Below are 12,772 nucleotides of genomic sequence, written 5' to 3' on the forward strand. Positions count from 1 at the left end.
TGCATGGAAACATGTCGTGTTTGGTGTCAAACACTTTGGAATCCTACCAGCAAACCCCCCCCCTTCCAACCAATCCTGGCAGTGAGGGTAGAATTCCACCCTTATAGAGGGAGAGACATGTACACACTGGTCTAACCGGTAATAGTTTAAAAAAACTCTAACATCACAAAATGAATGCCGCAGCTACAGACACGGGTCTGACCTCCTGCTGCTGAACAAAACTCCTGCAGGGGAGGCCTGGACAATAGGTTTCCTGCCACAGGAAGGTGTAACCACCTCTCAGACAGGCTTTAGTGTATTGCGGCTGGGTGGGGCACTCTGAGAGTGGTTTTCAGACAGCACTGGGGGCACATTTGGTGTCCCTGTGCATATCCCAGTTCAAACCGGTTGCAGGGGCTACCAGCCCCTGCTCTGGCGCAAAACTGGATAAAGGAAATGGGTGTAGCCACCCCTCTTTCCAGAGCCTCCAATAGGTGGGTCCCCAGAGTATGTCCATCCTCTTTTCTTAGTATAAGTAAGGGACCCCTGGCAATAGGACTTTAGATTATACCTGGACGAAATTCTGGCACGGAATCCTGGAACTTTGACACACTACTAAAGACTAGAGAACAGAAGAATCTCCCTTTGGGTCAAGGAGTGACTCCCCTGCTCAAGCAGGCACCAACGAAGCATCTTGCTGGTCTTCATTTCTGAAGCTGCCCTCTGGACTCTGAAGTATTTGCAACACAGGACACAGACTTCCAGACTTCTCAGAGGCCGACACGAAATCCCAGAAAAGCTGAGAACCGCAGCCCTCACGAGTGATGTGGGACTGGAACTCCTGGACACTGTGCACATTTGCTAGTGCATCAACTTCCCGAGCTTTCCCGTAGTTGAGCATTGAGTTACTTGTAGCCCAATCCCCGAGCACCATCTGTACCGAAGATAGTGGGCCTAGTGTTCCGTGAGCCTGCTTCTTGCATTTCAGCTAGAGACCCCATTGCGATCCCTGGCCCGTCAACTGGTGGATCCCCTCGAAGGTAACTCTACTTTTCTTTGGGCTTCCCTTGTTGCTCTAAACATGCCCTGACTCCCCACTGAGTGGTGAGTCCCTCAGACATTGCTGGTCTGCACCTAAGCCAATCTCTGCTATCTGCGCGGGTTGCTGTTGCCAAGGCTTGTTGGGTCCAATCCGGAAACTGACACCGCAGCACTCGACATCCTACATGGGATAGCTCGAATCCAGCACCTGGTTGTTGTCGATGCTTCCTGGTCCTCGTGGCTGAAGAGTCAAGCTTCCCCTTCTTCACCTGCAAGCACCCGACATTGGTGGGCATCCGCTCATCACCTTCCTGGTCACTGGCAAGTGACCCAGACTCTGTCCCCTCTGCTTTCAGGTTCTTCACATCTCCAATCCAGGCTTGGATCACTCCGGACACTTTCCACTTGAACGCCAGCAGCACTTTGCAGCAGATCGCCAATGAAAACGACGACAAAACCCGACAGGAAAAGACACCTATGCGCCCGGCTTCCCTGGGTGAGATAACTCGAATACTCTGGTGCTCCCATGGGTTTTGACTCTAGAACCTCCTAGTTCTAAAGGGGTTTGCTCCAAGGCCTCTTCTAAGTGTCCTTAATCCTTAAAATTCCAACCGCGACTTTCCCCATAAAAGTTAATGGTGATTCGTGGCTGTGTTCACCCACTGCACGCATGGTGCTCCCATGGGTTTTGACTCTAGAACCTCCTAGTTCTAAAGGGGTTTGCTCCAAGTCCTCTTCTAAGTGTCCTTTATCCTTAAAATTCCAACCGTTACTTTCCCCATAGAAGTTAATGGTGATTCGTGGCTGTGTTCACCCACTGCACGCATCCCCCGTGGGGCCCCTCTGTCACTACCTCGGGTGGTCCCTGGTGGCCCCAGCAGTTCTACAGGCTCTAGACCTTGTCTCTATGCCAGTCGTGGTTCTTATACCAACTTTCTAAATATATGGTTTGGTACGCCCCTAGGGCTCAACGTATATTGTGCTAATTGACTGTGTGCTATTAGGTTTACTGGATGCACTTTTACCTCTAGCCTCATAAAGAGACTAGAGGGATGTGTTTATAATAAATACATATATTTTATATATATACCTGATATGGTTCTCCTTTCATTTGATCATTCATGAGATTATAGACTGGTAAACAAGCTGCTTTACATTCCTTCAAGATGTAGCCTGAAGGCTGCTCTCCATGGCTACCACTAGGATAGCTTTCTATAACGGTTTTCTTTAACCTACCATCAATAAGGGTAGTTTGGACTGGGGCAAGGTGCCCACTAGAATAGTGGACAGCATATCCCAGGCCAACTTCTCACAAAGCACAACCTCAAGTCCCTGCCATCTTGAGGATGGTGTGACTCAGCCAACCAGGGACAGGCTCCTGCCCCCTCCCACTGGAGCATGGCAGAATAGGGGTGTGCCCACCCCAGGGAAGGGACCCATTGGTCCCTGCCCTTTACCTATCTGTAACACCCCTGAATTTAATATTTAGGGACACCCTGAACCTTTCTTCCTCAGATCCAGCAACAACAAGAAAAGAAGAGTAGAAGAAGGATGAGAAGCTGTGCAGCGCTAACAAGAGGACGACGCCCACTGACTCGGCCCCAGCCCTACAGGCCTGTCTACCCTCGAACCTGCTCCTGTAAAAACCCCAGCGTGTCCAGCAGCCAGCAACCTCACAAACCCCGGAGGACCTGCCTGCCTTCACTTTCCATCTTGTTTCTCCTGAGAATACCGGACGTGTTTAAATTGAAGCTTCAGCAGCCAGCCAGAAACCGCAAATCCAGCCAACTCTGCACCCCCCGAATCCAGCCCAAGATAGAGCAACCCCTGACCTGCCTCAAGCCTCCTGATGCCTGGCATACATCAGTCAGCCCTTTAGGTGGTTACCCTATGCCAGTGGTGAGGGTACAGGTGCATGAGCCCTGTACCCCTACAGTGCCCAAGTCCATTCCTGGGCCCTGTAAGTGCAGTGTTGCAATTAAGAGTATATGGTGCTGGGAGTTTTCATTACAAATACCACAGCACCATGATGGTTACACTGAAGACTGAGAAGTTTGGTATCAAACTTCTCAGCACATTAAACCCACAGTGATGCCAATGCGGGATTTAATGTAAAATGCACAACAGAGGGCATCTTAGAGATGCCCCCTGAAACTCAACCAACTTCTAGTGACCTGTCTAGGTGGCTGCGCAGGCTGCCACCACCAGACATGTTTCTGGAACCCTGGGTCGAGAGCTTGCTGCTCTCAGGGGCCTGAAACAATGCATATTCTGGGACGAGGTGCCCCAGGATGGGTAGGGTTCAAGAAGGAGAAGCTTCAAAGGCATGCCGCCTTTGTGAGCCTCTCCAGACCATTTGCTGCTTTCAGCAACTGATCCCCACTGGTTCTACCCCACACTTTGTGTGGGAGAACCGGAGGGTAATAAGAGTGAGGAAGAGAGGTTTTCCAACCTCTGCCAACTCCACCCCTAAGGTGGGGGAGGCGAGGTGAAGCACAACCTCAAGTCCCCGCCATATTGAGGATGGGGGACCAAGCCAACCAGGGACAGGTTCCTGCACCCCTCCCACTGGAGAGTGGCAGAATAGGGGGTGTACCCACCCCAGGGTAGAGACCCATTGGTCCCTGCCCTTTGCCTACCTTTAACACCCCTAAATTTAGTATTTAGGGGCACCCTGAACCTTCCTTCCTCAGATCCATGAGCAACAAGAAAATAAGAGTAGAAGGACGAGGAGCCAAGCAGAGCTAGCAAGAGGACGACACCTACTGACTTGGCCCCAGCCCTACAGGCCTGTTTACCCTTGAACCTGCTCCTGCGAAAACCCCAGCGTGTCCAGCAACCTCACAAACCCCAGAGAATCTGCCTGCCTTCACTTTCCATCCTGTTTCTCCCGATAACACTGCAGCTTCTGGTGCCAGCCAGAAACCGCGAATACAGCCCACTCTGCACCCGCCGAATCCGGCCCGAGCTCGAGTGGAAAAATACCACAAGGAGGTCCCCCCGGTGATCCTGATCCGAGATCTGGCAATCCCTGACCTGCCTCAGTGTCCCGATGATGCCTGCAGCCTCAATTCAGAGGACCCCCCCTATCATGACCAGAGCGGGTAGGAAAATCCGACGTCCAAAGGCACCCCTGCTCCTGACGCCCCATGGCCTTGTTTGCCCAACTCAGCAGTGCCTAACCAACCCTCAACATCCCAACTTACCCCTCAAAGTGGTGGTTGCTCCTGGAAGATCCTTGTTCCTGAGCCTGCAGTGTTTCTTCGTCCCAGAGAATCTCAGCTGAAATCAACAGGGCACCTGACCTCAAAACAGCACCATGCACCTGGCTGCCCTAGTGCCGCTGAGGGAGCACCTTTGGTGCCTCTTAGGTCCCCAACTTTTCCTGAGCTAAACCCTAGGAGCTTTGCTCCCTCAACCCCGTGACCTGCTTGCCAGCAGCCTCCAACGGGAGCTCCCCTATCCTCTGTAGGATAACATTCGGCTTCAACACTCTGCACCCGGCCGCTCCTAGTGCCGCTGTCGGTGCAACAGCAGTGCATCACTGACCCTGGGAGACCCCTGAGTCTAACCCCAGAACCCTAACTCCAAAGACCGAGTACTTACCTCGAAACCGATAACCTGTTTTTCCTCATAGGATAACATTGACACTTTTTCTCCCAAAAAGTTTCTGTGTCGACTTTTGAAAACTAAGAACATTCCTTTAAAATCGCACAAATAACCTAAACAAATTTTCTCAACTATTTGCAGGAAAGGTCTCAGTGTTGCATCTAGGTATCCAGCACGGAGTATGAAAAGTAATGTAAAAGTAACTTCCCTGTGAATTTAATTTTCTTCCATAGATGTAAAAAAGTTTCTGTCAACTTTTGAAACACCAGAATATTCTTTAAAAATCGTACATCTAACTAAAACACATTTTCTCAACTGTTTTCAGGAAATGTCCCAGTGCTGAATCTAGGATCCAGCACTGCGTTAGAAAATTAAATTCGAAAAGTAATTAACTGCATTTTACTTAAAAAGCCTATTGATTCCTTTGTACTGAGTTTACTAAAGTTTGTGCATTGCAACCCCTGTAAACTCGAATTTGTACAAAGTCCTACTGCATTTGAAAGTATTCAACAACAGCATCTTATATCTGAAAAGAAATTTTTATGCTTACCTGTACCAGGCTTGCTTGGTTCTAGAAATAAAACAACAGTGTATATACAAAAAACTATTGGGCTAGAGTTCAGTTCTTGATTGTGTGAATTCATTTGCTGACTGAATGTGTACAACAAATGCTTAACACTGTCCTCTGATACTGCCTTAATGCTCGAACAAGCTACCACTTTAGAGAGTAAGGTTCTATCTAACTTTAACCTCTGCCTGCCTCTGGAGACCCTTGGCCTCTATACACACTGTACCTCAGTTTGGTGCAGTATATATAGAGCCAGTTTCTTACAAACAACCCCTGACAGAACCTTCACCATCTCTAAGCATGTATCACCCAGAACACAGAACGAAGGACAGCGGCTCTGGAATAAAGAATCGATAGTATAGGATACTTCTAACCAGTTGCCCCTACAGATCTCACATTCATATCCCTGTGATGACACTCATAACCATCTCTTGTTGTGTTTTTCAGCTGTTCATCTCGGAAACAGACAAGCCTTTATGGATTGGAGTTCTAGTCAGAGGGAATGCATTTGTTAGTTATACTACTACAGAGTTCATGTAAGTAAATAAGTAATTTACAAGTTATTAATTTGTGATTTAAGTTAGTATTTTAATGTTGTATACAAGAATGAGAGGGATCGGATGGGCAATGTATGAAAGGGTCCAGCATACGCGCCCTGAGAATGAAACATCAAATAGAAGTACGCAGTTCCCAAAAAGTGAGAGAAGAAAGCTGCAAGGTAGTATTCCCCTTCCTCCTAGTGTAGCACTCACTTCCTCTTAGGTCCTGACGAATTGCACCTTTGCATGAAACATGTCGACCGCTAGGTAGACTGAACTTTGCTGGATCCTTGCACCAGCCTGTTTAGTGTCTACTCACTGTTTTTAATAAGGTAGTATACCACATCATTAAATTTACCGCCGTGGACTTGCTAACCTTTTTTAATATTCCTACACTCACTTCTTGTCTACACGTTCCTCTTGGCCCTCACACCCACATGCACCAACTGGCAGGAACAGAAGATCTCCGATAAAGAGCCCCATCATTGGGAGCCCGTCAGACATTGCAGCGTCAGTCTGACGAGGAGCAGAACCAATATGATGAAGCATGACACCTAGCTTGCTGGGTGTGTGAGGGTTTTAGTTCCGAAAGGGGGGTCCCCCCCCCTTCCTTGTTGTTTCAGTATTTTAATGTTGTCACAATAAATTACTAATTGTTTAGTTCCTCGCACAATGCTCTTGTCTGTTATCAACCCTCACGTTTAAAGATGCTAAGTCAAAACAATAAGTCTAAATGTTACCCTGCACAACACAATAAAACAATCACTGGTAAATAAAATAGTTATTACTGTTTCTACGGAAGCAATGGTATTTACATTTTAATGCTCTTTCAAAGCTGCAGGTTGCACTTTTCCTGGTGTGGGAGCCGCACCACATGCCACAAGAAGTTAGACACACATGCGTTGTGTAGCAGATGACAGTACAGTAAGCAATTACCACAAGTCACATTTCCAAACGTGGCCCTTTTTTATAAAACTGCCAACAATGGTAGGTGTAAGCAATGCACTTGCAGAGGTAAGATAGATGTTGAGGGTTTGGTAGGCTATAAATGGGATGTAGGTTAGGTATGGAAGGTGTTAGACCTGGCACCTTAGCGTGAGTCTCCCTCCCACTTTTTGCTGTTGTTCCTCAGATGTTTTGCTGGTGTTAGCTGCTCAGGGAACTGCGCCACGGCCAATCCGTGCCACAGTGCAAGTGCTCCCAATGTAAAGTGAACCTGTAATTGATTTCCATGATTGGTTCATTGGATTTACTGTCAGTCCCCAGTAAAGTGCACCAGGAGTGCCAGGGCTTGTAAATACCAATACTGTTAGTGGGCCTGCAGCGCTGGTTGCGCCACCCACAGAAGCAGCCCTTTAAAATGTGTCTAAGGTCTGCCATTGCAGAACCTGCGTGCAGTCTGGTACTGTCATGCTAACTGCGCAAGTACACCTGCTTGCCAGTCGTTAAACCTTCCCTTAACTTCATGTTAGTCACCCCTTTGGTAGGCCCAAGGGCAGGGTGCATTGTAAGTATAAGGTAGGACAAGCCTTGATGTGTGTGGCATGTCCTAATAGTGAATTACAGCCATTTTCGTTTTTCACTATTGTAAGGCTACCTACTCTCCATTGGCCAGAATGGGCTGCTGGAATTATTACACTCTATAATTCCAGTAGACTCAGAGAGCATGGTAGACAGTCAAGTTTAGTATGCCTGAACTCAGAATAATAAAATACTTTGTTTAGTAAAGTTTATTTTAATACCCTGTGTTTGCAAATACTACTTTTAGAAAGTTAGTATTTGCTTTCCTGACTATTTCAGCCCGCCTCTGCTAGGATGTGTATCTGGTGTCTGGTGTGTGAGAGTGACAGGGCTGGGGAATTCCAGGGGACAGTCTGGGCTGCCAGGTGCTGAATAGAGGGATTACCCCCAGGCTAGGTGGGAGGAGTGCCCCTTGACTCTGAATAGGGCTGTGCTCGGCCACCACAATGCTGGCTCCACCTCCTGTGGAATGTCTGATGTCCCTGCCCTGCAACCTGAAAGCCACAGCAAGAGTCTCCAAAACAAAGTGTTCCAGAGACTGACCGGATTAGGCAAAGACCCCTCTGGCCTGTAAGAACTGAAGTAAATGGGTATAAGAAGAGGGGCTCTGCTCCTAACTAACTAGATCCTGCCTGTGAACCAAGATGACCCCTCTGCCTGAGGAGAAGGAACCAAGGAAGCTGAAGGAGAGAGACTGTTCCTATCCTGGGGGACTGGCCTGCAGTGGGAACCTTGCTGCCAAAGGAGAGGAAGACATCCTGAAAGAGTATACTTTTATTTTGCTACAAAAACTTGTGCTTCCCAGCTCATCTCCAAGGGCCTGGAAGAAAGCTGGCCCCCTGACCTGAGTCCCAGGAACATTGGACTCTGCCTGCTAAAGCCGTGAAGAAATTGCTGAGTTCTCCCCCTGCCGCTGGAGCCGCTACAAGTGCCTCCTGTGTCCCTGGACCTCCGCGAAGCCGTCCTGTGCCTGCCCGCCCCGTGTGACCCGCTCTGCCCTTGAGCCATCCTTGCACCGTGTCGCTTGGCTGCCAACACCTGCTTCGCCCTCCTCTAAAGAACCCCGCACTGCCTGCCGCATCCCCACTGGGGGGAGAGATCGTGAAGGACAGCGCCACAGCATCAGAAACGCTTCGTGCATCGAAGCGCAACATCTCCTGTGCGCCGCGCCTCCTGAAGGAGAGGCATTTCCCCGCTTTCACCAGGCGCCCCCGGAGTGTTCGTGGCGTACGCCAGAAGTGTACGCAATCACACCAGCCTTTGTTTTTGAGCCCCACTACGAGACGTACCGCCTTGCATTGTGGCCGTACGCCTCACACCTGCCTGCAATTTTGAGCCCCTATGAGACGTACCACTTTGCCTTGTGGCCTTATGCCTCGCACCTGCCTGCAATCATTGAAGAACAGCACCTCTGATCCTGCGAGCCGTACCGGTGTGTGGTTCTCTGCCGGGTACGACTCGCACTAGCCTGCATCTGGTGAAGTTCGCCTCATACGCCTGAAGCGTACCATTTGCCCGCACCTTGTCCCCGAGGCCGCGCCGCACCCGAGAGCCGCACTGTACTTGAGTACAGGCCACCCCGTGCCGCTGCCGTCTCTTGGGGAACCTTCTGGCACTCTAGGACGTCTACCACCAGCCGGACCGGCCCTGACAAAATCCAGCGTCCCGAGTCCGTCCCACACCCCGCGGGGCCCACGCATCTTCAGGTACTGTGCCCGCATTGGACTGGAAAGTCCAACTGTCATTTAATCCAAGGTCAGAGCCGTACTGTTACCCCCTCGGGTCGCCCCACAACCACGACCTGCATTCGGGGAAAGTTAAAGTACTTCAACAGACAGCCAAGTTCATAAAAAAGCCTCATTTTTACATTATTGAAACATCACAGGAAAGACTCGTTTTTCCTCACTGAAACATCCAAAGAAAGGCTGGTTTTACCTTTTTGAAACATGTTTCCTGATTTAAAGACACTTACAACCAGAAAAGCCTATATCCTCAAACCTAAAGAAAGTATTGTGTGCATCCCAAAGTTAATGTTATTTATGGTCTTGTGATAATCCTGCACTCTACTATTGTTATATAAAGTACCAGTATTTTTTTATACAAGCTACAGCCTGGTGTCCATGTGTGGGGGGTCAGTGTTTTTACTGTGTATGCTCATAAATGCTTAACTGACTTTGCGCCCTGAGGATTAGCCTTGACTGCTCGCGCCACGCAACCTAAAGGGTGAGCAGGGGTTATTCTTAAGGGGTAATTCCCTTGCCCTGACTAGAGGAGAGGGTCCATGTTTGTCACAAGTGCATGCCTGTGCCATTCAGAGACCCCCAAATCTAACATTGGTGGCAGCGGTGGGATTTTCGAATTTGAATTTATGGTTTATGTACAGTAAATTATTGATCACCACATAGTGAGAGCAGACCTATAACATAGCCACATACTGTTGATTTTTTTTGCTAGGAAAAGTTCCATTTGATTTAAAAGTCATGCCTGGCCCAAAGTCTGTAGAGAGGGCAGCATCCATAGTCTCAGGCGGAAGTAACATAGACGAAATACAGTGGGAAGATGACAAACTTGAGAGCTACAAAGTGGAGGAACTTATAGGCTTCTTCAAGAAGTTTGGAGTCTCCCACACCGGATGCAGAAACAAGGCTCACTATCAAAAGGTGCTAAGGGCCTGGATAGAGTCAAGGGCACCTGGGAATGGGGGGGGAAATGGTACCCCCAGAAAGCATCCATGAATTTGGCAGAGTCCTGTCGCCAGAGGAGCTGGCAGACAAGGCAGCAGCCAGAGCCCATGAAGTGGAGATGGCAAAACTTAATGGACAGATGGAACAACAAAGATTGGCAATAGAAGAGAAAAAAAAATCCTGTTGGAACATGAAGTGAAATTGAAGGAGTTGGAGCTGAAAGCGAAAAGTTTGGGAACAACTCCCTCTGGTGGCAGCACAACGCCGGTGCAGGTAGAGTCAAGGGTGTACATGCCTAAAGATGTGGTAAAGGAATACTTTAAGGGGGATAACATAGGGCAGTGGTTCTGGGCCTATGAGGTAGCCATGTCCTCCCACCGGGTCCCTGAGAGAGATTAGGGAGCAGGGGTGTGGGGGCGGTTCCTTACTGAGGGGCGGGACACTCTGCTAGATCTACCCTCTGAAGCAACTAATTCTTATTCTCACATGAAAGAAGCCTTAATGACCAGGTTTGGGTTAACTCCTGAAATGTATAGACAGAGGTTCAGGGGTTGTACTAAGATTCCTGGGGGTACGTATGTGGAGTATGTAATCTTTTTCTGCAGAGCACTGGATGGTTGGGTGAAGGGTAGCAAAGTGAATGATTTTCAAGGACTTCTTGATTTAATGGCATGGGAGCACTTGTTTCCTGAGCTACGCCACCACCTAATTGATAGCAAGCTGTCCAACCCTAGGGAGCTTGCTCAGCACCAGTGTCCACAAGGGTCCAGTGGGACACTCAGCCAAGGGTGGGCAGGGTCCCCAGCAGAAGAGTGGGGGGGACAGGGGTAAACAGAGAGGGTTCCAAAATGGCCCCCAAAGTAATCCCCAAGGGAACCAAGGGAAAGGTTCTCAGCCTCCCCCACCCCAGAGACAGACCGGGGTCCCAACAGGTAATCCTGTTCAAAGAGAGCCCATCCAATGTTACAAGTGTGGTGACCTGGGTCATTTTGCCACTGATCCTAAACATTGCCTTTTTGGAAAACCAGCACCCACTGGTGCTCCGCCCCGGCAAATGGCTAGTGTTAATTTTGGGGAGGAAGTAGCAGTCCAAGGGGGTGGAGATCCTGTTCAGATGACCCTAGTCTCTTTAGGAGACAGTGAGATGGTCCCTGAGAACTACCTGCCCTCCAACACTAAAAAATATGGGCAGGTAGTGACCGTCAATGGAAAGAAAGTAGAGGCTCTTAGAGATACAGGAGCCAGTGTGACTGCAGTGCGGCAGCACCTGGTGTCTCAAGAGCAGGTTGTACCCCATGCCTACTGCAGGGTTGTCAATGCTGATAACTCAGAGAGCCGTTGTCAAATGGCTCAAGTTCCTTTTGAGTGGGGGGGGGGGTCTCTGGTACTCTGCAGGTTGCTGTGAGAACTGCCATGCCTGTTGTCTGTTTGCTAGGAAATGACCTGGAGAACTCCCCTTGGGAAAAGGTGGAGAAGACAACTCACCTGAGGATGGTGGGTTTACCCGACTGGGCGTGCATGACCACCGGGTCAATGGCAGCCAGTAGGGGTGTCCAAGAGGTCCTGGAGCCTGAGGGAGAGGCCCAGGAACCGGCCTTAGAGGAATGGCACAGGAGGCGCGGGAAACCAGCCCCTGAAGTTCCCACGGCCCATGAGGAAGCAGACCTTGAGGGGGATGCCCTGGAGCCTACCGGGGAACAGATAGCCGAACTGGGGGAACTGCCTGAGCTGACCCATTGGCAGCAGGAAGGCGGCCCCTCCAGGGAGGAATTCTGCAGGGAGCAGAGAGAATGCCCTTCGCTCATCGGTATGCGGCAGCAGGCTGCAGACCAGGCCAATGGTGATCTGTCCGGAACACATTTCATTTACTGGGAGAATGACCTCCTGTATTCAGAGCCTAAGGTTGCTGAACCTTGGTCAGCCCGTGCACTGGTGGTACCCCAGAAGTTCAGAGCCTTCCTACTGGGGCTGGCTCATGATGTGCCCTTAGCAGGACATTTGAGGATGGACAAGACCTATGACAGGCTTGTCACCCACTTTTATTGGCCCCAAATGCATAGAAACTTAGATGCTCACTGTAGATCATGTCAGACTTGCCAGGCAAGTGGTAAGAGTGGAGGGAAGCAGAAGGCTCCTCTCCAGTACCCCATTCCAGCGAGTGGGAATTCACACTGTAGGGCCTCTGGACCCCAGGACCCCAGGACCCCAGGACAGCCATGGGCAACAGGTTCATCCTGGTCCTGGTGGATCATGCCACCCAGTACCCTGAAGCCATCCCTCTGAGAACAGTGACGGGCCCCGTGGTGGGACGGGCACTGATGGGAATTTTCTCCCGAGTGGGATTCCCTCTAGAGGTGGTGTCTGACAGGGGCACCAATTTAATTTCCGAGTACATGAAATCCCTTTGGCAAGAGTGTGGTGTAACCTACACATTCACCACACCTTACCACCCCAAGGAAATGGGTTGGTTGAGAGATTCGACCGAACCCTGAAAGGCATGATTATGGGTCTTGAGGAACCCATGAGGCGTAAGTGGGACGTCCTCTTACCATGCCTTCTCTTTGCTTACCGTGAGGTGCCACAAAAGTCTCTTGGGTTCAGCCCCTTTGAGCTTCTGTATGGCCACCCAGTTAGAGGGCCTCTGAGTCTGGTTAAGGAAGGCTGGGAGCAATCTCCCAGGAAACCTCCCCAGAATGTATACAGTTACATGCTGGCCTTCAGAAACCAGACCAGGCGATTCAGACAACTTGCTGAGGCAAATCTGGAAGCCAACCAGGAAGAGATGAAGCAGTGGTATGACCAGAATGCCACTCTGGTAGAGCTTCAACCTG

At 49.8% G+C, this 12,772-nt stretch overlaps 1 protein-coding gene across 1 annotated transcript in view; it reads left to right on the plus strand.

Moving 5' to 3' along the window:
• LOC147725912 (uncharacterized) overlaps nucleotides 1-12,772 on the plus strand; it is a 240,452-nt gene that overhangs the window by 194,107 nt on the left and 33,573 nt on the right. Inside the window, exon 5 of the mRNA XM_086962830.1 lies at nucleotides 5,645-5,733. Within this exon, the coding sequence (XP_086818956.1) occupies nucleotides 5,645-5,733 (89 nt within the window). The remainder of the gene's footprint in view (nucleotides 1-5,644; nucleotides 5,734-12,772) is intronic.

This window comes from Lissotriton vulgaris, chromosome 3_1 (genome assembly GCF_964263255.1).
Source record: "Lissotriton vulgaris chromosome 3_1, aLisVul1.2, whole genome shotgun sequence".
Taxonomy (NCBI): domain Eukaryota; kingdom Metazoa; phylum Chordata; class Amphibia; order Caudata; family Salamandridae; genus Lissotriton; species Lissotriton vulgaris.